General features: G+C 43.4%; 1 protein-coding gene across 6 annotated transcripts in view; it reads right to left on the reverse strand.

Annotated features, from left to right (window-relative positions):
- Positions 1-26,590, reverse strand: part of ULK1 (unc-51 like autophagy activating kinase 1) — a 93,838-nt gene that overhangs the window by 48,286 nt on the left and 18,962 nt on the right. For 4 of the 6 annotated variants that reach the window (XM_071763031.1, XM_071763033.1, XM_071763032.1 and 1 more), the window contains exons 3-9: positions 25,665-25,757; positions 25,534-25,575; positions 11,683-11,715; positions 10,862-10,898; positions 5,017-5,190; positions 3,745-3,818; positions 1,198-1,299 (exon numbers count right to left, since the gene is read on the reverse strand). In XM_071763031.1, coding sequence (XP_071619132.1) covers positions 1,198-1,299; positions 3,745-3,818; positions 5,017-5,190; positions 10,862-10,898; positions 11,683-11,715; positions 25,534-25,575; positions 25,665-25,757 — 555 coding nt within the window. Of the gene's footprint in view, positions 1-1,197; positions 1,300-3,744; positions 3,819-5,016; positions 5,191-8,355; positions 8,457-10,861; positions 10,899-11,682; positions 11,716-24,295; positions 24,375-25,533; positions 25,576-25,664; positions 25,758-26,590 lie in introns of those variants that run through there. The other 2 variants (XM_071763034.1, XM_071763035.1) reach the window with 2 other exon arrangements.

Here is a 26,590-nt window from a genome sequence, read left to right on the forward strand (position 1 = left end):
TCATAAAATTTGCCTTCTGACATAAGCACAGATCCCCATTTCCCTCCCAACTTATTTTGTTTGGGTTGTCTGCTTTTGGTTGGTTGGGTTTCTGTGTTTCTTTTTGGTTTGATTTTTTTCCCTAACTGATCTCAGAAGCTGAAATGTTGGCATCAGCTCACACATCACTATGGTCCTTTGAGTCCTTTTCCATGGCTTAAAGAGAAGCTGTACAGAGCTCACAAGTTAGAGAATCAAAGTACCAGCAGCTCAAGCATCTCTCTGCTATGCTGTTAAACAGCAAGGAAAACAAACAAACAAACCAACAAACAACTGGTAAGTACAGTATTTCAAAATAATGTTTGCAAGGGAGAGTCACACACACCATTCAGCATGGATGAAGCTCTGTGTGACACACTAATGATTGGGAACCAGAAAAATGCAGAGTCTACATCAACTCCAGCTATATATAAGCTTAAAAATACGTGAAGTGATCTTGAAGCAACTTGCAGAAGGCTGTGATGAATCCTCCATTGTGAAAAAATTTAAAATCAGATAATACCTTTCACAAATGATATGCTCTAGCTCATCCAGAAGCTGTGGCATAAATTACAGTGTGGAGTTTTACTGACTTTTGTATTTGGAGGGGTTTGGACTTGATGAACATAAATATTTCAGAGAGTAAGGGACTGATGTGAGATGAAAGATTAGATCCCTCTTGATAAGATTCTACTTAACTGCTTCTAAAAACAGTGTAGCTGCACCACACCAGTTACCACCAAATCATCCCAAACACAAATATGCAAATACAATCTTCCTTATTGTCTTTCCATACCCTACAGGATTGTAATTATGAATTATACACTAACTACAGTTGTAAATAGAAACTGATTTTTTTAAGTGCAGGCCTAGGAAAGAAATCACTGCTTTAACTGATTTGTGATAATTTCCCCAAGATGACCCTTCCTAAGGATTTATGAGCAGAAAATATATTTCACTGAGATACAGCCCAGAAAAGCAGAGCCATAGTCTAGTGATAAATCCAGCATTACAACTTCTAAAGCACCACACTGTCAAGCTGTGGGACAGCCAGAACTACATGGGGCAGGATCTATGGGACTTAGTATTGCAGATGAAAGAAGCCTTAGAGTAAGTGGATTAAAAGGAAAAAAAGCAAAAAAGCAAAAGAGACTCAAACATTAGATCTAAGCAACTCACCTGAAAAGGAGCCTTCCCAGTCAAACACTGATAAATGATGGTTCCTATACTCCAGAGGTCAGCTTTGGCATCATAGTGTTGAGACATAATAACTTCTGGTGCCTTTTTGGGGAAAGAACAGAAATCTGTTTTATGAAAGACGTAGCACTTTTTTTTTTAGCAGCTGCAAGAAAGAAACAAAAGTCAGGATTATCCTTTAAACCCCCCTGAGCTATATTTCCCAATAACCATGAGAGGTTTGCTCCCAAGAAGACTGTAACACCACCCCAAAAGGGCAAATTCCCTGTCTGAGTGGGGGAAGCAGAGTCTTTCATTCAGACAAAAAATATCAGATCCTGTCTTGCTATTTTGTGCAAATTCATTATTTTCCCTTCTCAGCATACCATTTTCTGGTGAAGCCACCTGTGCTCAGAGGAAGCCTCACTGAAAATGCATGGACAGATCTTCTAAACCGAAGGAAAGCTCTCTGTTGCTCCCTCCCAAGTTTCCTCCAGAAGCTGGAGATGGTGCAAGTCCATGAAAAACTCCAGGTATCAGGCAGCAATGTGCCTTAGGACCAGCAAAAGGGGACAGAAGGACACACTTTCTAACCTCATGTGTTTGTAGCAACAGATTTCATTGCAGTGCTGCCAGCACAGAATGGCATCTATTTTCTATCTGCTAGAAGGCAGAAAACAAGTTGTGCAGAGGACGTTGGTCAAACAAAGCCAGAGGACAAGGACTGCACAAGGAGGTTTCAAGTCTGACATGACAGCAATCATATTGGGGTTCACTGAAAGCTCAGCCTGGTGTGGGTAGAATACCATCTGGGGGGGTTTGGCTTTTTATTATTTTTTTTTTGGAATAAAATGAAAAGAGCAGCAATGGGATACAAGCTACAGCAGGGAATCAGGATCTGTCTTGCCAGGCAGATGCTCCCTGGCTTACTGCACAAGGTCCTCAACAGCACCAGGGACAGACTTCAAACACCTCCTAAATCCCAGCTGAACCCTCCCTCATCTTCCTTCAAATCCATCAGTAAACAGAGAACATGAAACATTCCAAGATTCCTTGTAATGTCCAGAGTTGTATAAAATAAATAAAATAGAAAGAGGTCATTATTAGCTTCCTCCAGCCCTTTCAAAAAATAAGCTGTGTGTTTTCATTTACTTTCACAGGAGACTCCAAAAGAACAAATATCACTAAAAATAGACAACTCAGGAAACTCTGATAGGAGAAAAAAAATGACATCATCTTCACATATAGCACAGTTCAAATAAACATCAGGCTTCAAAAAAGGGAGAGAGAGGAAACCTGGTTTGGTTGAGTTAGTACTCTGGAACAGACTGCCAACACTACCCCTGGGCAGTGCAGCACAGTCCAGTGTAACTCTGCCCAAAAAGTACAGACTGGAAAAAACCTCAGAGTGGATTAGACCACATTCAACATCAGGTGTCTACTACCCCCAGGTCACTTGTAAAAAATTCAGCCTAAATTTAGCTTAAAGTAAAAAAGACTATGTGAGTCAGATACCCATATCCCCAGAAACTATTACATGGTTGACTTTGACTTTTTTTTTCTGGTCTGGTTTTGTAATTTTTTATTTCCCTGATTTGATGCAACACCGAGATCTTGACTGTTACTACGAGCACCAACAAGACATCACCTCTCCATGTCCTGGTCCCAGAGTGGAAAGTAGAAAGGGAGTGAAAGGGATCAGTTGGGCTTTTTTGAAACATATCTGTTTCACAATCTAAAAAGTCATCCTGGAATGAGTTGTTTTGGTGAAAGAATTAGTGGGGGAAGGAGTGTTAGGAAGGGGAAATGCACAAAACAGATTGTAAAGAGGAGCAAGTAACCTCCATTTACACCCATCTGCTGAGCTGTAAAGCAAAGCACACTTCAGAGGAAGTTTGCCAGAATGGTAAAATCTCTGCCTGCATAGCTCCACAGATCTGAAGGGCTTCTGCAAGCCCAAAGAGCTAAAAAGAGTTGCAGAGTTTACAAAATTGCTGTTAAAGAGGGACTTTACTCCTAATACTCTGGCTTTAGCAAAACTGACTACAAAACCTGAAGACAGAGCAGGCTTACAGAAACATTCTGCCTCACAAGGGCTTGCTGAAGCAGTGATTTACTGAGGTGCCTCCCCAAGGAAGCAACACTTCAAACACAGCCAGATGTGTGAAATATTACCCCATCCCTCCATCTTTTGCCATTTCTTTGCTCACAGCACAATAGATTTAATTTCCCAGTGCCTTCAGTGCCCTGGTCCCCTCTGAAAGACAAAGTTTCTGGGAGCAGACAGCAATCAATACCCTGTTCTGTTCAGTTTTTTCAGACCACCTGAAAGTTAGATGACAAGACAGACATCTGTCATCCAACATTATCAGCAGCTAGAACTTTATGAAGGGTCCTTGTGAAATAGCTGGTTTCTGGCAAGTAAATTCAATTTCACTTTTGGGGGAAAGACCAGGGAAAAAAAAAAAAACAAACCAAAAAAAACACCTTGCTTCTGGGGGGGGCAAAGGAAGAACAATACAGAAAAACCTGCAGGCAGAACACACTTACCATGTACATTGGTGAACCACATAATGTTGCTGCCATCATGTTGTTCTGTAGGTATCGGGCAAACCCAAAGTCAGCTACAAAGAGAAAGAGAGAGGTGTAGGTCAGGATTAGCTGATCCAGTTCTAGAGAGCCTGCACCTTCCTCTTACTTTCCTTTCACTTCCCATGAATCTTTACAGCCAGTGAAGTATCCCATCTTAACAAGAATTACCTCTGCAGGTTACTCAGCATCTGATCATATGATACTTTAGAGGTTGTCTCAAGGTTACCAGATATTTCAAGCTGGGAGATGGACACAGCTGTTTATCCTGTCATCTGTCACTAATTAATTGGTCTGGAGAGCTATTCACTGGGCCTTGTACCTCTCAGGGAAGCAGGACAGAGGGGCTGCAGGGTACCACACACCCAGTAGCAGCCATGCCCACACCCCCCCGTCTGCATCCTGACTCCCACACAAGTAACCCTGCACATCACAAAAAAATGCTTCAGCCAAACAGACAGCAACCTTTCCACTGGACCTCATTTCTGTGCTGAATGAAAGCATTAACACTTCCTTCACAGCACAGTGTTCAGGTGAGGAAGTTTTATCCAATTTGTGTCAGCTCATGAACATAAAAGTTCACCCCTTGAGGGTGGCAGAATCCAGCACTCATTTCTGAGGGACCACAGGGAATACATGTGCTCTGTAACTGGATTACTGGAACATTTGTCCCAGCTTCTAGGCTATCTGTGCCACTTGTCTAATGTGCAAAAAGTTTTTTTTTTCCAGAGGTGGACTGTGGGAACACCTGTATTCAGGTATGCCTGGCTCCTGCTGTTCTGAGACCAGCCATGAGAGTGGTTAGTTTTAGACCTTAAAACACCAAGATTCACCTTAATTCTATTAAAAGCTGAAGACTAAAGTCACTACAGATACTCATTTCTTGGTAAACCTGACCATTACAAGCCGATTAGGGCAGGCTGGCATTTGTTTTTACCAAGGAAGGCACCCTTCAGCTTGGAAGTGGAGCAAGACCTGCCCAATGTCTTTTGTGGTTAAGTCTGTGTCCTGGCAGAGCAGAAAGCTCTTGCTCCTACTGCTTGGAGCCAGCTAATGGGCCTGTCTAGCAGAGGAACTAAGCAAACAATATGAAAAACATCAGGTCATTTTAAAAACTGCAGCAATTCTTTCCTCCTCCTCAACAGTTCCCCAAAGACAGACTGAGGCTTGCCACCCATCTGTCACCAAACTCTCCCCAGAGCACTTAGGGTGACATTTGCACCAGGGTCTCACCAATCTTGATGCGAATGTTGTTGGGATTTGATTTCCTGCCTCCTGCATAGGAAAGGAGGATATTCTGGGGTTTCAGGTCCCGATGGATGATGCCTTTGCTGTGCAGCATTTTCATGGCACCTGCTATCTGCTGGAGAAAGAGCCTGATGGTGTCTTCACTAAGTGTCCGCATAGCTGGAGAGGGGAAAAAAACCAAACCCAAAACAAACCCACAGGTGAAAAAATTACAATGCCAGTTCTCTGAAGAGCCCAGAGGGCAGATTCTCTGCAGCAATTAGTCATAATTTGGCTTTTTTAAATTCTATGTGTGGTATATTTTTTCTCCACACACTATTTCTGAATTATTCCTACAGGCAACAAGGGAGAGTGTTTGCATTTCCAGCTTAATCTGTGGTCAGCACTGTTTTCAGCTCAGAGTCTTTCATGGTAAACTCTGTGACATGAAGCTAAATTTGGTTTATCCACTGGGTCCAAAAAGTGACATTTTGTGAGGTCGAGGACTTTCCTTTGCAAGAGCTGCCAGCCAGCTCTAGACATACACTAGGGCAGGGCCTGTGGCCTGAGGAGTGGGCTGGTTCACTACCTTTGAGTTACAGCCAATAACTTCAGAGCTTTAATACAGGCTGTGTATAAACCTGGAGCTAAGAGACTCACTGTAGACCAAACCATAATTCTAATCCCAAACCCAATGTTAGGATGAACATGTATCTAATGATGTGATCCTAACAAACAGCTCTTGCAGACTGTTCCTGACACCCTCTATCCTGCAACCACAGGTGGATAAGAGCAGCAAGACCTTATCAGAATGCTTTTATTAAATAAAAAAATAAAATTCTTATATTAGTAATCAAAATCTGGAAAGATGGAAAGTCTGAACTGCACTCTCCTGAGATGGGCTTCCCAAGAACAGTGGTGTGAAAATAAACATCAAAAGGATTAAAATAATGTAGTTAGAGCAGTGTAACATCAGCTTTTGTTATTTTAAGGACTGTATGTATGAAAAATCCTTGCCTAAGCTGAGAGCAGCCTGCTGAACAAAGCCCAGGATCAACAGTGCTACCAGGCTGCCTCCTTGTCACTCACTGAGCAGGTCAGGCTTAGAGCAAGAATCATCCCACTTGAATAAAATAAATTCTTTTGTAAAAAGTCCCTATAAATTACTTGGAACTTCATCAGTGCTTTTCCAGCTGTTATCTAGTAAGACATTAAAACAAACTGGCAGGAGCTTTGAAATGCTACTCTACATAGTCAGCTAAAAGGGAGGAATCCTTACAAAAACACAGATGAGGCTGCACACAGCTTTAAGACAACACAGGAAATTAAAAATCTAACTTTTAAAATACACGCATGGGAAACAGCAAGGGACACAGATAACTTAAACAGCACTCAGAAGAGAAAATAAACTTCCACCACTGCCAAACCTTACTGTTCCAGAAGGCACAAGCAGAGGGATAATCAGATGGTCCTGGATTGGTACACACAAGACCAGTGGACATGTATACAGAATTCCTCCCTCCTCATTGGGCCTTTTTGCTCATGAACTGGAATTTAGCTGGAATTCAAGAGACTTCCTGTGCAAGAACTGGGGATTCTGGCAAGGAATTTTTAGAGCTCAGATTCAGCTCTTCCAAACCCACTTCTGAAAAAAGCACTGCCTCATCTTTAACGTGGTGTTCCCTGACCTGCTGAACTCCAACAGTGTACTCAGTCCTGAGCTATTTTCTATTTATTAAAGGTCCAGCATCTTAGCTGTGTTCAATCTTGGCTCTAACACAAGGTCTCTGCAACTCTTCTCTGATTCTTACTCAAGGAATGGGTAGGAATGATTAAAACACTGCCTTTAAACCTCACAAATCCAACCACTGCAGAAGGCAGGACTGTGAAACAGACATTTCCCTCAGTAACTGTGAGAAGGGACAGAAGTTACTTTGGGAACTAAGGGCCTACCCTTTTACCTCCCTCCATTAACCATCAGGATGTAACACAGTAAACTGAAAAGTCCTTATCTCTCATATTCAGCCCATCAATCTACTGTGTGACAGCAGCAATCTCCAACTGAAGGACACAGACATAAATACAACTGACATTTTCAGTGGCTTCAGGATATTGGTCTGCAGAAGATCTACTAGACCAGCAGCCATCAGCAAAGGAAGGGAGAAGATACTGAAAGACTCATTCAGTTTAGGTGCCACCAAAAAAAAAAAAAAAAAAAATGCGGGGAATGAAACAACTTGCTTTCTCTGCTCAATCCCCAAATAGGGAACTACTACAGTCCCCATCAGAAGAAATCTCTCATCTTCACCAGAAAACTGACGACAAGACACTAAGCTCTCACTGAAGTCCGTGCATCCCCATGGAGGCCTGTGGTCAGCAACACATTCTTGCAGAGAACACTGTTTCATAAGCCTTATTTTGCTATTACTGAGCAGTAATAACATCCCTGTGTTTATTTTCATGGGCTCCACTTCAGTGACAAGGCACTCAGCTTAGTGCCTTGGGAACAGCAGCTACACAGGTCAGTAAATCAGAGCAAATATTTACTGTGGGTCAGTGTGGGCCCCACATGCCTTGTAGCTCTTGAGGCATAGGAAAAGGATGAAACCATCTAAAAAGTGCCCTGGTCAGGCTGTGCTGAGATGTTCAGCTGCCAGGTTCACTGTAGTAAACAGCCCTTGTTTGCTGATCCAAGGGCAGATGCATGGGAGTGCACCCACTGATGTTAAGTGACAACTGTATTTTGGAAAAGTTGCTTAGGAAAAAAAACTCCTCTTACCCATAGGTGGCACAAAGTGTCGACCCAATCCAAATCACACTGAGTTTGAGAAACCAAGCTGATTTATTTTAGGCTATTTATATGCAACTCCCTCAGCTCCTCCCATGCAGAACATGTCTTCTGTACGAAGTCTTCTGTACAAGTCAGAAGACTTATTCCCCAGAGGTCTAGTCTTATCATTGCTATTCTTTATTACCTACCTGTAGAGGGTGAAAAGTTACACAACAGTGCCTCACACCTCTTACTTGCAAAGGGGTCCCCACACCACTTGGGATGAAATAGAGGGGCACAGATCCTTATACGTGTTGTGGTTAAACCAAGAAATACCCAGTTCTGACATGAAGTTTTCTTCACAGAGATGTGAATATGCACTTATTAACTGTCTATAACAGTCTGTGTCAATGCCAATTCACAGAATTTAAGAAGAAATTTTAGATTTGCCTGCTCTGGCCTCCTGTGTGCCCACAGAACTTGTTTTTTTCTTACAGAGGATGGTCACCTCTGCAACAATTCCCTCAACGCTCCTGAGCAATGCAGAAATTTTCAACTCTCAGCTCAAAACACACCTAGAAAGACAGCACCATCCATGGAGAAGGGAAATCACATTGCACCATTAAAGAACACCCCCACCAGAAGCTATGCCCAGCAGAATCCACACAACCTTGGGCTGCAAAGACGATGGAGAGCGTAATGCAGCAGCAATGTGTCCTGCACTGAAACGTGCATGCACTCACGTCTCCCAGGTCTGAAGACAAGGGGAATTACAGTGCCTTTGGATCCAATTACCATATTGCCTAACAGTTGTAATTAGAGGGCAGAATGGACTGGGAAGCTTACAAGCACCTTGTTCAGTGAGAAGCAGGGGATTTGCATGCAGGGCTTGCATAAGCGAACTACCGGCAAAAACATCTGAGGAGTAAACTGGGAAAGTAGATGTTGCAATTAAACACCATCACACAATTAACTGAAGCACCACAATAACCACTCAACAGAGATGAACATACCCATGAAACACCCTGGAAGAAACTTTCCAAGATGAGGTCTGAGAAAAAAACATCACTATCAATGAAAGCACCCTGAGCGCTTGCAGAGGCTGGGAGAGGAGCCTGGAAGCCTGTGCTAAGTTCTCTTCACTGGCAACTGGCACAGATGTTAAAATAAATGTAAGCACCAATTTTCCAGTCACAACAGCTTCCCTTTACAGTTGTCAAAGTAAAATATTTTATTGGGAAATACATCTAAGAAGTGGCTTTTTTCATATTAACTTGGGCAAAGAAGGATCAAAGCCCAGGCAACGCTGAAACAAAACCATACTGGGGTAAAATTGAATTTTATTTGGAAAACTCAATTCATTGTCACTTTCTCAAACAAGTCACCAATGCCTGAGTAGTCCCCTTCAAAAAACAAGGAAGCGACCTTTAATTAATAGCCTGGTTAATTGCACAGAATGCTTTACTTTTTTTTTTTTTTGGTGGGGTGGGGTTTTGATGGAAGGGAGATGACAACAATGGACACAATGAAAGCAGCAGTACGAACAGGAAGATTTTCTATAAAGCCATGATTCCATAAATCATTCAGCCTGAAACTGTGTTCTTATTTATATATGCAGCTTTGCCAAGAAGAGTGCACAGCCCAGTGCTTTAACATTAAGTTTCTAGAAACTTCAGCTAGAAACTTCAGCTTTCAGAGTCCACCCATTGATAAAACTGAAGCTTGACTATTTTTTAAAAGCATTTCATTAGTAAAACTTGTGCTTGCGTTCAAGGAGAAAACAAAGGTATCAGATACAAAACCATTTCCACTTAGTATTCATTACAACATTCCACCTCCACTAAAGGTGCTCCTTTTAAAGCACAGCAAGACCCAATAGATACAAAACACCATCACTTATCTAAGATAAAGCATCCTAGCCCTGGATTTTTAAAAACAAATGCCTGTCCCTTCTATCTCACCCACATTTTAAACAATCAAAACACATGAAGGGCAGAATATTTCTTTATTTTCCTTCAACTACTAAATCCTTTCTGAAAATTGAAGTCCACAAACATAATTCATTACCCTGTATGAACAGAGTGCCACATACTAGCATCAAGCTCAAAATACACATTCTAGGGATACAAAGACCAACTGTAGGGCAAACGTCAATTTAGCTTTTAATCTTTCAATTTTTGCTATTTCCAGGCATTGTGTACCTCAAATAAGGAGCCTGAAGTATTTTCCAGTTGACTAGCTTTTAATTTGAACAATGTGAACAAACTTTTGTTTAATCAGAGCCACACAAGAAACGACATGAAATTTGCCTCCTTAGTTTTGGTAAACTTCCAGTTAATATGCAAAACAACAAGAAACCTACTTTTTAAAAAAAAATACAGTCAGGCCAATAGAAAATAAGGGCTATGTCTGACTCCAGCTAAGCCACTTGTTCAGCATGTTATTCCCCCAGTGCTTAGGTACTTAGGTGCAATTCTTCAAGGCACCACAGTCACAGATACCAAAAGACCCTGAAGTTTGTAGTTTTCATCATCCCCACAGCACTGGCTACACACTACAGTCACCCTCAACACATTCTGAAGAAAGAAATGTGTTCTGGCCTAGATGTGGAAGCATCCTTAGGGGAAAACTAAGAAGAAGAAAATGAAATACACACTTGGGATCTTATTTTAATCCAATCCTACAGAACTGCAAGGCTTCAGTATAAATAGCATTTTTCCAGTGACAAAAAAAAAAAAAAAAAGACAAGCCATGTCCCTAGCAGTGTTAAAATGTTGAATCTATAAGGCCATTGTAACTAAAATACATAGCTATTGACAACAGTCACCACTGACCTACATAGGAAAGGCTACAAGATTAGCTTTTATTGTCATGGTTTCTCAGTTTTCAAATTATTATCAAGGGGAACCTGTCAGAAGAGAAGCAGTGATATTCTGTGTATTTTGTAGGAATTAAAAAAAAAAAAAGGAAACAACCATCTGCTTACTTAAATCTTCCACAAACCCTAGCAATTTTAATGAGCTAAAACAGTCAGTGTTTTCTTCTGAATACAGAGGATATTCTCCATATTGTTCTACTTACTGTGAAGATAGTCTGCCAGGTCACCACCATTACAGTACTGCAAACAGAACAGAAAGCTCAGTTAATGCAAGGCAAATCAAACATTTAAACAAAAAACCCAACAAACAGTAAACTTCACTAGGATAGCAACCTTACCATGGTGTTTAAACATAAATAGCCCCACATATGTCAAAATAAGTATTCGGAAGTTGGCAAGAAAAAAATATAACATTCCAGTAGGTTCCTTCTCTGTCCTATTTCCCCTGTGTGTTACATTGCATTATGATACATCAGAATTAACCAGCTTTTCTGCACATGCACATCTGTGTGCAGACATCAAAGATAAAACCAGAACAAAACAGAAGGATGACCACTGGAGAGACCACCAGAAAGCTGGTTGAGAAAAGCCTGGGAGCAGCCACAGCTGAAAACTGGAATTCCCCACACCACATTCTGTACCACTAAGAAAAGTCAGCAAAACCTCAGAGTGAAGACCTCAAAGAAAATGTTCAAAAGCTTTGCAGCTAGGCTGCGTGGAGAAAATTTACTTTCCACATTGCTTTGAAGCAGAAAATACCCAGTAACACTTGTTTGACCCTTGAGGTAAGAGCCTGACTGATTAAACCTGTGCCAGCATGACCTTCTAACAGCAGCAGTATGAAAAATCCCCCTGGCTGCTATCTTCACCCACAGTGCTCTGGTTCTCCCAGGCATGCAGCTGCAGACTAGATTAGCAAAAGCATCACAGGTGGGACTGTAAACAGAAAGCACTACTTGTGTAACAAAACTGGTCAGTTTAAACCAGGTTTAAAAAAATTAAAATTTTAAAAAGACACACTCACCTCCATAACCAAATAGACAGAGTTTGCCAGTTCCTGAAGACAGAAAATAGAAAAACACAAGTTTATTCATTAAAATATTTCATGTGCATTGCATCTGGTGCATTTCTTTTTAAACAGGTAAACTGTACTCTATAAAAACTTCACTATCAAGTAACGCCAGGATGATTGCTTACTTTGAAAGTGCCAGGTATGTAAGCACTTTATTCTTTTCTGCGTGTAGCTATTTAACCAGGAAAGTTTTCTGTATTGTGGCTTGGGTCTTCATGTTCCTTTCCAGCTTTTAGGTTTAATAGTGGCATGCAATGTGGGTGCTGGCATGCTACTATCTTAGAGCCTTAATCATTTCCACATTTAACTTAGGCCTTTATAGCAGCTATGCCCACATGAACAGCACTGGTCTGAACAGAGAGATAAGAGAAACAGAACTTTGAGACCTGAAACTCAACCCCACAGCTGAAAAGTGCCTGACAGATCCACTCTTAATTTGAGGACTAAACCAAAAGTATCTCAGGTCAACAACACATCATCAACTAATGAACTTCTACACAAAAATTAAACAGGTGGTTAAAGCTTTCTGGATGATCATGGGCACCAACAACAAAATCCAGGCCCAAAGCTTGTCTTTCTAAATTTACTACCAGGTGATGCTTCTTCCAGTCCTGAGTTTATCTTAGGTGATCTTCACTCATGCCATGGCCTTAGGGAACATGTAGAAGGCTGGACACACACTGTACAAGCACAGTACACTGCAGAGAGGTGCCCCACAAACACCCAGCACCCCAGAGCTGCAGCAGGAACCTGTGGCTGTGCCCCCTGACACCAGCAGCTGCCTGCACCCATTCTGCAGAGCCACCAACCACAGCAGATGGACAGGTCCAGAAGGGTGAGCAACTCTAAATCCTCTTGTTGAAACACAAGTCAGACAAAAGTAGACCTACTATGTAAAGTCTGTACACCACAAGTCACCCCTCAGCCCAAGAGCCAGTCCTACACAAATGCAGTCACCCGGGTGAGTGGAGAAGCACTGAAAGCAATAGCAAAGCAAGAGAATTCACTCCATTTCCATAGCTGTAGGGCAGCATGCCTCTGCATACAGGCTGTTAAGACAGGTACCTGCTTGGCTCCTCTTCAGAGCCCAACTATAATTTCAAAAAGCCCCAGCACCCATCCTACCAGCCTTTTAGTTTACAAAGAGTATCCATTGTCTGCTCTCAGCCTCCTTCATCATGGTCAGCCCACAGGACTCTACCTTCCACCAAGCCTGTACCAAGCCTTTGTCATCACCTCCAGTCCTCAGCACCCCTCATCAGTCCTCTTTAAACCTCACAATGTGAAACCTGAGTTTCCAGATGTTTGCTGGGAAGACTGGTTTGAGGAAGCCAGGGAGAAGGGAGGAAGCTGTACCAGCTGTGATGGGAGAGCTGATGCAGGAAGGGCCAACATCCCCACAGGGCACTGGGTTGCCCAGCAGCCTCTGCTCACACTGTTAGCATTAACCAAACCCTGGGGCTGGTCACCCCCCAGCTCTTCTCACTCCCAAGCCCAGCTGAGCTTTTTAGGAAGCCCCTTTGATTGTCCAAAAAGCAATTTTCTGTGGTACTGTAAGAAGGGGTTGGTTGCATTTCCCTGCATGATGAGCACAGCTTTGAAGAGGCCTTGTTTTCCAGTATCTGCATTTAAAAGCAGCACATGGGAAGTCATCCACCTGCACACACTTCAGACCAAGTGGGAAACCAGTGTATGGCTCAAGGCAGTAGCCAAGGGAAGCAGCTCAAGAAGAAAATTCCAGGTATCATCACAAGCTTTTCAAGTGACAAAATTTCAGAAACATTCAAAGCCCACCAGCTCCTGTCATCCTTAGCAGGTGCAGTGGCAAGTCAAGGTTTTATGGAAGACACACAGGCCTCTCACTTCCCCAGGAACGCAAACAGAGTCCAAAAGATGCTTGGAGTAAGATATGAGCCAATAGCTAATTTATACTGTACAGCTTGGTTGTTTTTCCACTGTATGTTATTTAAAGACTCTGCAAACAAACATCATCAAGCAAGTAATTGATTTTTGGCAGCCAGTGTGTACAGTCACTAGGGTTAAATAAGGACCTACACAGACCAGGGAGATGCTCTGCTCAGCTTCCCCAGCAACAAAGTGACCTTGCTGGTCAGTGCTTTTATCCCTCCAGCACAGGGTGAAGAGGTAAGAGGGCAATGCCTGAAAGGCTTCTAGGAGAGAAGTAGGTGGCTTCCCCAACAACACACTGGCAACAACACCCTTGGAACACTCAAGCCTTGCTAGGATGCACTCTCCATCCTGCAGCATTCACACCCACTGCAGCAGAGGAACATTTAGCAAAGTGGGATTTGCAGATCACAGCTGCCTGTAACAGGGATGACACCTTTCCATGCTTGCAGCTTCAACATTTCCAGAGTCACTTGCCAGAAAGAGATTTGTAGGAATTCTGTCATCAAAAGTAAACATTTATTTCAGGAAGGGCCCAGGAAACAAGCTCTTTTTTGGAAAAAATCACTCAGCCAGGAGCCTACTTTGGTTACAATGGACACAACTCCCTAAAGAGACTTCTGGTTTCTCAGACAGGCTGATGGACTTTTCTCAAGCTGATTCAGCAGCAGAAGCCATTTATTTTCCATTTTTATCCTTCCAGAGTACTTAATTTTTTCATTAACAGAACAAGGGAAAAATGCTGCAGGCCAAAATTTGCAGGCTCTCCAAAAAGAAACAAAATGCCCAGGCCACTCATTTCCAAATCACTAACAAGAACAACATTACAGTTTGTTGTATTTCTGCAGAGACAAATGTTCAAGAAGCACTACACATACTTTACTCTAGCTTTGCTACTCACATGTCAGTGTGTGCAGCAAGGCTAATCCTGTCACTAAGCAAGCTTGATGGAGGGAACAGAAGAGACAACTCCCAAACTTTTCCTCTCAAAGTGCAGCAGTACCCTGACTATGCCCCACAACAGCACCAAAAGGCCTTTGCCAAAGACATTAAGCTGATAATTAATCAGCCTGGATCACTGCCTGTTCTTGCAGCAGAGGCCCCAGCGATGAAGTTACAATTTAATTGAGTGTAAAAATAGGCAACAGCCTCTACTGTCTACAAATAACCCAACTGCTGACAGAAGACAAAGCAATGAAGAAAACTTCATTTAGCAGTACAGCATAAATCACCCCAGAACAGTGCTGTGTTGAAATTCCTCCCTGGGACACTGAGTGGGCTGGTGTTACAGACATCAAGCCCCAGCAGCCCTGTTTCCCTTTAAAATTTTCTCTCCACCCATAGTAGAAGGTGGCATGATTCTCTTCTTGGAAAGTGTGAGTTTAGGTGTGTCCAAAGGGAAATGTCTGGGTGTACCCACAGTTAGTCATCCTCCTACCACAGCTTAAAAAGTCTGCAAGAGGAGACTTCCTTAGAGAAATCCTCCTCTGCACTCTACCCCAGCACCTGGCCTGCCACCCAGCTCAGAAAGATGTTTAGGAATGGAAAAATTTGAAGTTTAACAACCTAACACTGCAAAAACTCTCTCAGCAAAGCAGTGTTTCACCAATTTATGTGGGACCAGGGCTACAACAGACAATGGAATAAAACCAGCAGAAAATGGCTTCAACCTCACACAAACCCTCCTTTCCAGGAAGGCTGAGGGATGCAGGAGAAACACCTGGGAGATGAACACAGCTCTGCTGTTCCCCTGTACTGAGCACTATGTGGCTGAGCAGGAGCCTGCAGGAGAGGAGCTGTATGGACTCAAAAACTGGTTTTGTTACTCTCCTGAAGAGCAGCATATCGTTGCCCATTTGTTGGCTGACTGCAAAGCTTTTTGGTTTGCACCCCTCAGCAGATACCCACCTCGTGCTGCTCAGCACTGCCTCCAACAGCACCAGAGCAGCTGCCGAGCCAAGATAATCTCTGCACACACATCTCTGTAAAAGGGGTGAGGACTCACCAACTGTACCAACACAACAGAAGCATAAAATAAAGCTGAGGGTGTGACAGGGGAAGAATAACTCAACATTAACTGACAGCTAAGCTTTTCTGGTCAGTGTTTTTCCTTTTTTTAATGGTGCTTCCCCCCCCGCCCTGTTGCACAGAACCACAGCGTGCTGCAACCTCCCATTCTGCCAGGAGGATCTCATGCAGCCAGCACCCTTTTGGCCTCTAGTCTTTACTCATCACTCTTCTGACAGTAGCACTAGAGTCCTGAACATGGGCTGTAATGGACACATTTTTCTTAACAGAAAACAGCTCCTCAGCCAACAGCACCGGGAAAGCCTCCAATCTAAGGCAGGGACTCCCAAGCTCCCATCCTTGAGGGAGAGGGGAAAAAAGTTTCCAAACTGTTAAATCTCTTGGTATTATTTCTCTCTGGCTCACAGCTTGGCTTGAGCAGACTCACCTCTAAAGAGGGAAAGGAAAACCACCATGCTAGGCAAGGATTATATCCTGATGCAGCCATTTGAATGGAAGTGAGATAGAAGACAATAGTAACATTAATCTGAATTGTGGAACCCACCAACACTGACTGTCTGGAAAACAGATCTACAGCAAACAACTAAAAAGATATTCACAGGCCTCTGACCTCATGTGGAAATTGAAAAAAAAAAGTGTCTCAGAGCCTACTGCATTTCTCTGGTCACTCTTTACTACTTCTGAACCTTACCAATAAGGAACTCAGGAACATTTCAAGCAGGTTTCCAATTCAGGAGACAACAATTAACTCTGATGAAGGAAGAAAAGGAGAATAGAAGAGGAAAGTACTCATTTACTGCAGCATAATCTGCTTTCCTCAGTGACACACAATACCACAAAATGTTTCTCAAACCCAGGCACAGGTTCACAGCCAGGGAAAAGCACCATTTAGGACAGATTTTTGGGATTCAAGTCATGCAGCCAGGAAGGTCCTGCACCAAGAGTTAGGATGTTATAAAAAGCCAGCAGACACTTTCCTCCTTCATATGGTTTACACTGGAAGTGATAAATCTTAGGCTGCAGCAGCAGTCACACATGAGTGTGTTTCACGAGAAATACCATCATCCAGCAGTATCCTTTGCCTGTTTTGGCACATCCAGATCTAGAAATAAAGCTCACTGCTACTGACTAGAAATTTATTACCACAGTCAGCAACTCTTCCCAAAAGAATGAGGGCTCCTAATTTCTTCAGGTAGATCCCAAGGAACCAATAAGCAGCAAGACTCAGTGAGGCCCACAGACACTGTTCTGGCTTTTGGCTGCACTCTGCTTCCTCCAGACCTGTCAGCTCCCTCCAGGATGTGGAGCACCAGAGGCACAGGGCAAGGAGAAGGGAGGCCCTGCAGCACAGAAGTGGTTTGTGGCCACCCTGCAGACTTTTGTAGGACCAGAACAAGAACAATACCAAGGACCAGTGTTACCCTGTTCCAGCACTACAGTATTCTCTGCTAATAAAACAGATGAGTTGTTTCAGGACAGGTTGTACTTCAGGGCAGGATAAAAACAGCAGGAAAGCTATCCTCTGGTTCCACAAGGGCTTCAGGAAGGGAGGGGAAAGCACTTCCCATCCCCCTGGCAACAGTCCTGAAGTCTGACTGCGTGACATTAAAAAACAAACAAGACAACATCCGTGGAAGTGCTGTTTGCCAGGCAGCTAACACCCCTCTAGACAAATGGTAGGACATCTGGATCTTTAAGTGATGTGAAAGAACTTCACCATGCCTTCCTCAGCTTCCTTCCATCCACCATTCCTTCCACCAGGACATCAGCATCCTACAGCTTCCTCCAGAACAGTCCCTGCCCTTCTTCCCTCTCCACCTCTATCTCCAGGCAGCAGAAGCCCCACTGACCCCACTGCTGGCTTCACTCAAGTTCAGTGCAGGCTTCCTGAGATCAGGAAAAGCTCTTTCATCAAAGCCCTGAGCTCCAGGCTTGCAGAGAGCTGGAACGGGACATGACCCTTCCTTCAGAGGCAGACTGGGCCTCTGCAGAGCAATGCACTGCAGCAAGTCAAAGCTGAGAGCTGCACCTGAGCTTAACCACAGAAACCAAACTACAGGATGACTGTCATAATAAGAATAGAGACAAAGTGGTAGGTTCCACAAGTGACAGAGCTGCAAGGCCAGGCCAAAAACATTCATCAGAGCAAATTGAAGGCTCTTGCTGCTGAGGCACTGAGAAGAATCACTTCTTACAGCAGTGGTGCTGGTCTGGGGGTACTGCAAGTACCACCTACACCACTCTGTGCCCCCAGCTCCTGCCTTACTGCCCTGAGCATGCAGTGCAGTCACATCTGCATACACCAGCCCTGCATGGCTTAGAGACTGTGGAGGAAAAAAAAAAAAAAAGAGCAGAATCCTGAAAACTTTGGACTTTCTGACATGGAGTAGAAAGAACTGGTTACTTACTGCATACTGCAATGCAATTTGTTAATGCTATCAACAGAGGAAACTTCAGAATTCTAAAAACATTGATAAATACCCTGAAGATCCAATTTACTTTGTAATATTTATTCCTCATCTCCTTTCTGTATAAACAGAATATTATAAACCAAACATTTAAGGTTGAATTCCCCATTACCTTAAGCTCAGTCACATGGACTGGGATGAAATCCTTGCATACCATAAGGCTGCATTTCATGAGCCTGCCCAAGAGGAGTAGTGGGGGGAGCTGTGGGTCAAGGCAGGCTGCAAGAGCCAACATTTCCATTTCAGTCATACACTCCCTGAGACACATTCACTGACTGAGATGTTCAAACAAAGCCACTCAATCTGGAAGTTTGATTTTTAGAACCAAAGTAGTGTGGTTCTACTAATAAAGCTGGGAACAGCTTGTTCTTGATTGGCATATCCCAAACACAATCTGATATCCTGTAGGAGAATTTTTTTATGCAACTCTGGAAATTAGAGGCCCAATACCCACAGAGTTATCTAAGGCAGCTGCATGACTGACCTTCTCTTTTACATCCACTTACTTCATACTTCATTTACCAGATTTAAGACAACAGACACACACTGCCACAGCAAATGGTATTATATCAAGGAGTTTAAAGAAAAAAAATCATAGGTTTTCCAATAAAAGGTCCTAATTTAAGTGGTAAAAAAAAATCCAATTACCAGAAGCCAGAGTAACATGACCTTGAATCTACAGTCTTTAAAAAACAAAACAAAAAACCTATGTCTATAATTGCCAGCTACACACACACACACACACACACACACAAAAAAAATAGTCCAACATAAATGAAAAATCCTGCAAGCATAAAGTTGCCCAGCTGTGTCCACAGTGGCACTGAGCAGCACACATACATAAGAAATTCCCTGCCCATGTGCTCCAAACCCACCTACCAGCCCTGAGGGCTGTGTCTCAGCCCTGCTGACACCACCTCACCCCTGGCTGTGATCTGTTGTGGGGCCTTCCCACTGTGCCAGCAGCTCTTGCCCTCTGGGGTACCAAGCTGGCTGGGAGGCCATCCCTGAAAACATAAGATGCTCTGCTAAATAGGATCTCTAATGACTTCAAATTCTGCATCTTTCATTCCCCCTGATGGAACCACACTGTCTGGTTGATCTTTAGTATGCCAGCACAGCTGACCTAATTTCTCCTGTTATTCTGATGCTAGGAGACAAGCCAGGTGCTCCTGCAGCCAGACAGAACATTACTGCCCTAAACAACCAGTGATGCAGAATTTGATTCATCTCTATAAAACCCCCCTGCAAGAACCTTGCTTAATAAACAAATGCAGCTTTGACATCCTCATTTTGCATTCTGAGAGCATCTCTATTTAAGGCCTGCACATCATAAAGCAGGACACACTATACAGTTAAAGCACTTCTTGGCATTACACTGAGCACAAAAGGAGCCTAAAACTATCTATCAGCAGGGCTCTTCCCTGGATTTTGCTGTGGACATTTATTAAATTTCTCAGAGCAGAACCATAACATCTGAAGACAATTCATATGGCTTCTCTTAAGCAAAGTATAGTTAGGTCTGTACCTGGGAAACATTGCCTTGGAAGACCATACTCACTTTCCATCAATTTTGCCACTTACTATTGCTACATGAACATAAATAATAGCAAATAAAAAGCTAAAACCAAAAAAAAACACCCAACCAACAGTGAAGAACAAGCAAGTACATACTTATTTTGAAAGTAAACCAAAACAAAACCCCTTTTCTCCCTGACTTGGCAGATCAAAGGCCACCACACGCCTTGCTTAGCTTCTCAATTCTTGCTGTACCTTGCTTCCTGTTGGGTGATGAAGGCAGTCTGCCTCATGGAAGATTTCATGTCTACTTTAGAGGACACAAGCATCTCTAGAAGCTTCCCCAAAGCAAACCAGAGGCACCCCAAGATCCACCACCAACACTAACTCTACATTTACCGTTTCCTAGTTTGCCTGTTGTGCAAAAGCTTCTCAGGTGGGAAGGCACAGGATACAAGAAAGGGAAAGTAAAAGGAAAACACAAATTCTCTAGATATACTTGAGCATCAAGATGAGCCTTTGCAACACACACTTTTATTGCAGTTCCCTACTTCAGAGTCAAGTCCAGTTTGGTCACAAAATTAAATCTTTTCATTGTGCTTTGAAGTGACAAATATTTGAAGGAAACTCTAACACTGGTTCTCTGAGCTCCACCTCCTTGCTTTGCTCCCTCCCACCAACTGCATTCAACCATTACAAGGATTTAAGCAGTGGAAATTTTCCTAGTGGGAACACCAGTGGACATTCAAGAGCTGCAGCACGAATAAGCACCTCAGCCATCACCAGAGCTTTGCTGTCAAACTGTGAACACACCAGCCTACCAGTTTCCAATTACTCCTGGGAAACATTCCTTAATGTCATTACAGCCTGAGTAATGCTGCCTTCCACAAGAGCTTCAGATGCTATTAACTTCTACGTTGCTGGCTCTTCCATGACACCTTAATCATGTGAGAGGGACACAGGTATGTGCTTTACACACAGGATGAGTAAAACAGTGATCATGATTTCAGAAATGCAACAAGACCACTCCCTCTAAAAAAAGCCTGTGACTCCTCTGAGCTCTGTATTTAGTGGTCAGCATTTGCTAGATGTTTCTGTGATCTGCACAGTGGGATACTCAGCTAGAAAAGCCAACATTAAACAGGTACAAGGCTACAGAAATCTCTGCTCTCCATGAACATACTCCTTTTGGTCCATTTAACTCTCAGGCCTCATCCTACAGAACTACTGGCAGGGTGTGGTTGGGTTTTCCATCCTTTTATCCTTCTGGCTCTAAATTAAGCCAGATCAAATCTTCAGTAACAGAGTGATTCCCTTCTACTGATGCAAGGATGCTGATGGAGCAGGATAGCAGACACCCCATTCTTGTCTGCAGTGCAAGCAGGAAGAGGATTGCTTGGGAGTTCAGAGAAGCCTGCACTTTACACCCACTCACCAGGCAACTTGCCAGCTTTGCTCAGTGATGGAATTAAAACAGGATTTAACCAGGCAGGCAGCCTGACCTCAGGAGTGTGATCTCCCAGACGCAGAGTACCTCCTGAGTCATTCCAAGTGTCACAGTGGAGCCCTGTCTCCCAGGACAGGGTACCCTAACAGCAGTGCCTGAGGAACAAGCCTGCATTAGGTGGCAGAAGAGGTGGCAAGACAAGGAGGTGACACTGCAGCAGCACTGATTCATCCCACATCACACTCCTCAGGGAAGCGCCGCGGCAGAAGTGAGCGGTGCTGAAGGGCACACCAAAGGACACTGCTGTACTCACTGCTCCTGAGCTCCCAGGGGACAGCAGAAGTCACGTCCACAGGACTTGGATAGCTGCTAAAGGCTCTGCTTTGGAAAAGGATGATGGCACAGACAGCACAACACATCACAGCCCAGCAGCCACAATCCTATTGATCCCAGGGACTGGCAGCAACAGAACAAACGTGTCATTACTTGGCTCTCAGGACCAGCCCAGGGTGACTGATCATTAAGCTGAGGAGTGTTTATTCTGCCATCCATTACTTAATCCATGTGCACAACAAAAACTGCAAAGTGTTCTTTGTCTCCTCATCAGGAGCTGATCCAGTCACCCCAGCAGACATATTTTTGGTAAGTCTGTAGTGCATGAGTGAATTATGCATTACTCTCATCTCCAGCTGATGAGTACAATATGCCAACTCGATATAAATTTTGGGAAGCAGACCCTCAGGTAACATAGGCTGAACCAGAATGTACTGCTCTGCATGGTGTTAACTACTACACCCCTACAACCAGCCCCTTCCACCTATGTGAAAATTAAAACAAAGCAAACAAACAAAACAAAGCACAGTTGTAGCTAGGTTGCTTTAAGAAGTTCAGATCACAGCATATAACTGGGGAAAACATGCCAGTAAAGTAATCCTTCTTCCTATTCCATGCAGGAAAAGGCTTTCTAATATCCAAAGCAAGATCTATGTCCAGGCCTAGCATGCAGTGCTCCCAGGATCCAGCAAGTTCAAGAGTGACTTTGCTATCTTTGCACTGATCACAGACTCAGATTCAACATCCTGAACCACGAAAGAAACCAAAACACATGCTGCTAACCTTTCAGTGTCAACACACCTGAAGAGTTGAGCTGATGCTCAAGAGATCCTGAAAATCTATGTTCTAAGAAACCTCATTTCCAGAATCAGTCTTCATGCAGCAGAAACCATTGTTTTTATCCTTGTTGTCACTAATTTCCACCTGATGGAACAAGAGCTCACTTGGCTGTCTTCAAAATGAATAAAAAGACTTCTGATCTCCAGATGTCCCTCCAGACTACTGTACTCCTCTTGACTGCAGGCTGGAGATCCCAACTCCTGTCCCACTTCAATCCAGCTGGGGAGTCTGGGATTTCTCAGTAGCAACTCATATACCCTGCATATGGAGTAATCCATTTCTGTAATCAATTTATGTCAAACACCTCCTGTGCCTAGGAAAGAACTGCACCACAACTCCATACAGACATAAAATAGTCAGTACATCTAGAAATGCAGTACAGTATGACTTATCCTCTTTTTGAGGGGTTCACATCAAACTCCTAGACAATTCACAGTACCTCTCATTAATACATGAGAACATAATAATGGGAATATGCATATTTCATCCTATGAGCCATTCTGATGTACTGATGCTGCTCTCAGTGAGGAGATGTACAAAAGTCCAGGCACTGCACTTTTAATGCATTAAACATTGACCAGTAACATTCATTCCCAGGAAGTTTCTTATTTTGTCATTATTTATGAACAAGTATCACAGAGATCTATAAAACAAGAAGGAACACAGCAATTTTTTCCTGGATTTGAAAGCTAAAATAAGTGTCTCAGGGTGAGAGCTGCTATCAGTATTCAGTATCAGCACTGTGTCTGTCTGAGGCAAATCTGGCATTACATCAAAACTCTTGAGTTGTATGAGGCCTGGTTAACATTAGCTTTTAACCAGGAAAATGCAACCTAAAGCATCCCTGGGTGTAATCACTCACTTACAGACTCTGTGGTTTTGGCAACCATTTCCTTGTGTGCAAGGAACACACGAGTAAAAGTTAAAGTCACTGCTGACAGGAGGTGCAGAAGAAGGGAAGACAAAATGCAGCAACAGACAAAGTTACAGGGCAACATTGATTCACAGGAAACATTTTTTCCTTTTTTGCTCTATGATGTTGTAAGACAAGAATAAACCTCTTTAGTTTTAGAAAGCCTAAAAGTAAAGGCTCAATTAACTGCAACTATGTAATTTTCAAGGTTAAATATATATGCAGCTATGAATGAAGCAACTAATCTCGTGTCAGAGGAACAAGGTAAGAAGTAGTCTTTTCCACAGTGTAAGGAAAGGTGGGCAGCAGCCAGCTTTCCACAGAACTGCACTTCTATTTTTGGAGATGATTTACTCTCACTCCTAGGAGACACAGAGCAAGGCCAGACATGTTACACACACAGCCCATGCGGGTGGACCATATCAGACTGTGTCTGATTACTGATTACCTTACACCAGGGGTGACTCCACACCCTGGTAGCTCTACCTAAGATCCTAATGCCACCCAAGACATCTCATTTTGTCCAAGAAACCAAATCACCCAAGTCATACATGCAGACTCTGGCAACTGGTAACTAAACATATAACTGGACATGCTTTGACCATTCTTAAGTTCCTGTTTCCTGGTACCTTAAACAGCTTTTTGCATGTATTTCATCAGGCTACACTGCTACACACAGAATTTAACTGAAGCTCATTTGCCATCACATAAAGAGAAAACTAAATTGCTGCAGTTGTAACAGTGATGAAATCACTCCTTTTGCAGGAAACATCTTTGAGCTGCTTCCTACCAGGCAGTTATTTGAAGCAGGGTAAGGAACAGAACCCGAACAAAGGTGTTGAAAGATTTGCAATTAAAAAAAAAAAAAAAATCCAGCAGCAAAATGCTTCATGCAAATGCAAACTCCAGAAGAGCAAAAGCAGCCACTCACTCCCTCCACTGAAAATCTTAAGTATACTTAGAAGCTGCAGAAAATTAAAAAACCCACGAGATCACAAGTGACCCATGCCCAGAGGAAACTCCCCCAGCCCTCTGCAGCATGCATCAGGCCAAAGGCAGTCACTGCTTTACAAGACCACAGTGCTTGAGGAGCAGCACACAGTCTCTTACCCCAAGGACATTTCCAAGACACAACCCCGCTCCCAGCATCTTGTCCTCCCTCCCAGAGCAGCCCCAAACCCTCCACCTCTCTCACCAAGACAACACCAGGCATTAAGCACCCCCCCAAAGTGCGCAGCACTTCACCATAACCCCCCCCCCACACACACACCTCCCACGGAGAGGGACAGGGAGGTGACAGAGGCGCGGGGTGACGCGGGCAGACTACAGCATCCAGCAGGCATTGCAAACCGGCTGCTCCAGCCACCCGGGACTCGGGTGACGCAGAGGCCACCGGAGCCAATCCACAGCAGAAGGAAGAATGTCAACAAACACGGTGGCCACCGGACACGTGATAGGAGGGACAGGGCAGCCAGCTCCTGATAAGACACCCCAGGGCCACCCCCAGGGTCCAGGGGTGCCAGCAGTCACGCAGCTGTCACTCGTAAATACCGGAGCTGAGCATGGCACAGGTGGCACCCATGTACCGACCAGCACCTCCGTTCAGGAACAGGCTGTTCCATTTGACAGCCTACAACACCTTTATAAAGGTGTCAGAGAAAGCTTGCCCCATCACCCAGCAGGATATTTTAACTAAAAATTTAAGGAAGAAAAAAAAAAAACCAAAAACCAACTCATTGCATAACTTGGGTTTCAGAGTGGATTTAGCCCTGGAGATTAGATCTTCAGAGCTGACTTTGAAGGAAAAAGCAACTGTGGGAAACCACAATAATCTAAAAATGTCTGCTGCAGTTTTTAACACTTAGTGATTGCCACAAGGACAACAGAAAAATGCAAACGAAAATTCTCTGGAACTGGAGACAATCATATGCTACAAAGTCATGCTCACACTATTTTTACACTGCTTAGGAAAAAGAAGTTTTCTTAGGGAGTGTATCCAGACCAGAGAAAGAAAACAAAAGGTAGGTATGCCAAGAATAACTACTGTAATTTTATTTCTAGCATTTTGGGAACTGATGAGCTTCCAACAGACATACTCAGCACACACTGTACAACATCTTGGAAGCAGAGCTCCCACCTCAATCCCCAGCAGCATTCGAGTTCTGTGGTCCAGGCAACAATCAATACATGATCTGCTCAGCCACGTTTGTTTACCTTTCCCTAACATAAAGATTTTTCCCTAGAATACACTTCTGAATACTAAAACATATGTTAAGAACTAAAATACCAGAAACTCCCTTCAACCTCTCCCAAATCCAGAATGCTTTAACATAAATGAATGTATTTACCTGGAAGTCATACAAGGCCACGATGTTTTCATGTTTCAGTTCCTAGAAAAAGTAAAACAAAAACCATAAGCAAGGAGCAATAAAGCACATATATAACAAAGACTGAAGAAAACAAGTCAGGGTACTTTTACCTTAAGTATTTTTATTTCCTTGCCAAGCAGCGTTTGAGATTTTGCAAGGTTTTTCTTGTTAATGCATTTCACAGCTACTTCCAGCTCAGGTTTCTGAAAGAGTACACATGTAATTCAAAGAGAAATTTAAATTTCACCATTAATTTACATTAGGACAGGCAGCCTCTTAACAGATTACAATCGTTACTAAAAGAAGTGTCTCGCAGCACTGGTAAAGGCCTCTTGATATCCTAATGCCTGTTCCTCACTTGTTCAGACTTGCCCTTTCCCGTATTATTCTTGTAAGCCCAAGGAGAAAACCCCAAGATTGGGGTTTTTGCTACTGCCTTATATGATGATTATCCTCTTATTTAATCACTAGAAATAAAGGCTCTGTGGGAGCCATGGCTTATCCCAAGCCCTAATGATAGAAAATCCACTGCCAGATTCCTTTCCTTTTATTTACCAGCGAGCGATTTCCCCTCCTCTTGGGAAAATGAAGTGGAGAAAGACAAAACTTCACACACAAAGAAAACCCCCACAACCAAACAACAAAGCAGGAGCTCTCTACACACTTCACAGACAGTGTGGGGGCTTTTTTGTTTGGTTTTTTTGGGGCTTGTTTCCAAGGCAGGGGCCAGTCTGGGCGGGCAGGAGGTCCCCGCAGACACCTCGGCCTCCAGCCCAGCCGCAAGGTGAAGCCACCTGCCCAGCTCCTGCTGGGACAAACGCCTGCCCCCCAAAGAAACTCCAGAATAACGATAACAAATAATAATAAACGTGATCACCAACAATAAAGCTACCCGGGAGCCCGGGTTGATGCCCAGGGTAAGAAAAACCACCTTAGCCCACTGGGAACGGGGCGACCGGGACGCGGTGCCAGGCTCGGCCCAAACCCATAAATAAATAGAAGGAAAAAAAAAAAAATAGAAAGACGGGATTATTCA

The sequence above is a fragment of the Heliangelus exortis genome, chromosome 19 (assembly GCF_036169615.1).
Source record: "Heliangelus exortis chromosome 19, bHelExo1.hap1, whole genome shotgun sequence".
Classification (NCBI taxonomy): domain Eukaryota; kingdom Metazoa; phylum Chordata; class Aves; order Apodiformes; family Trochilidae; genus Heliangelus; species Heliangelus exortis.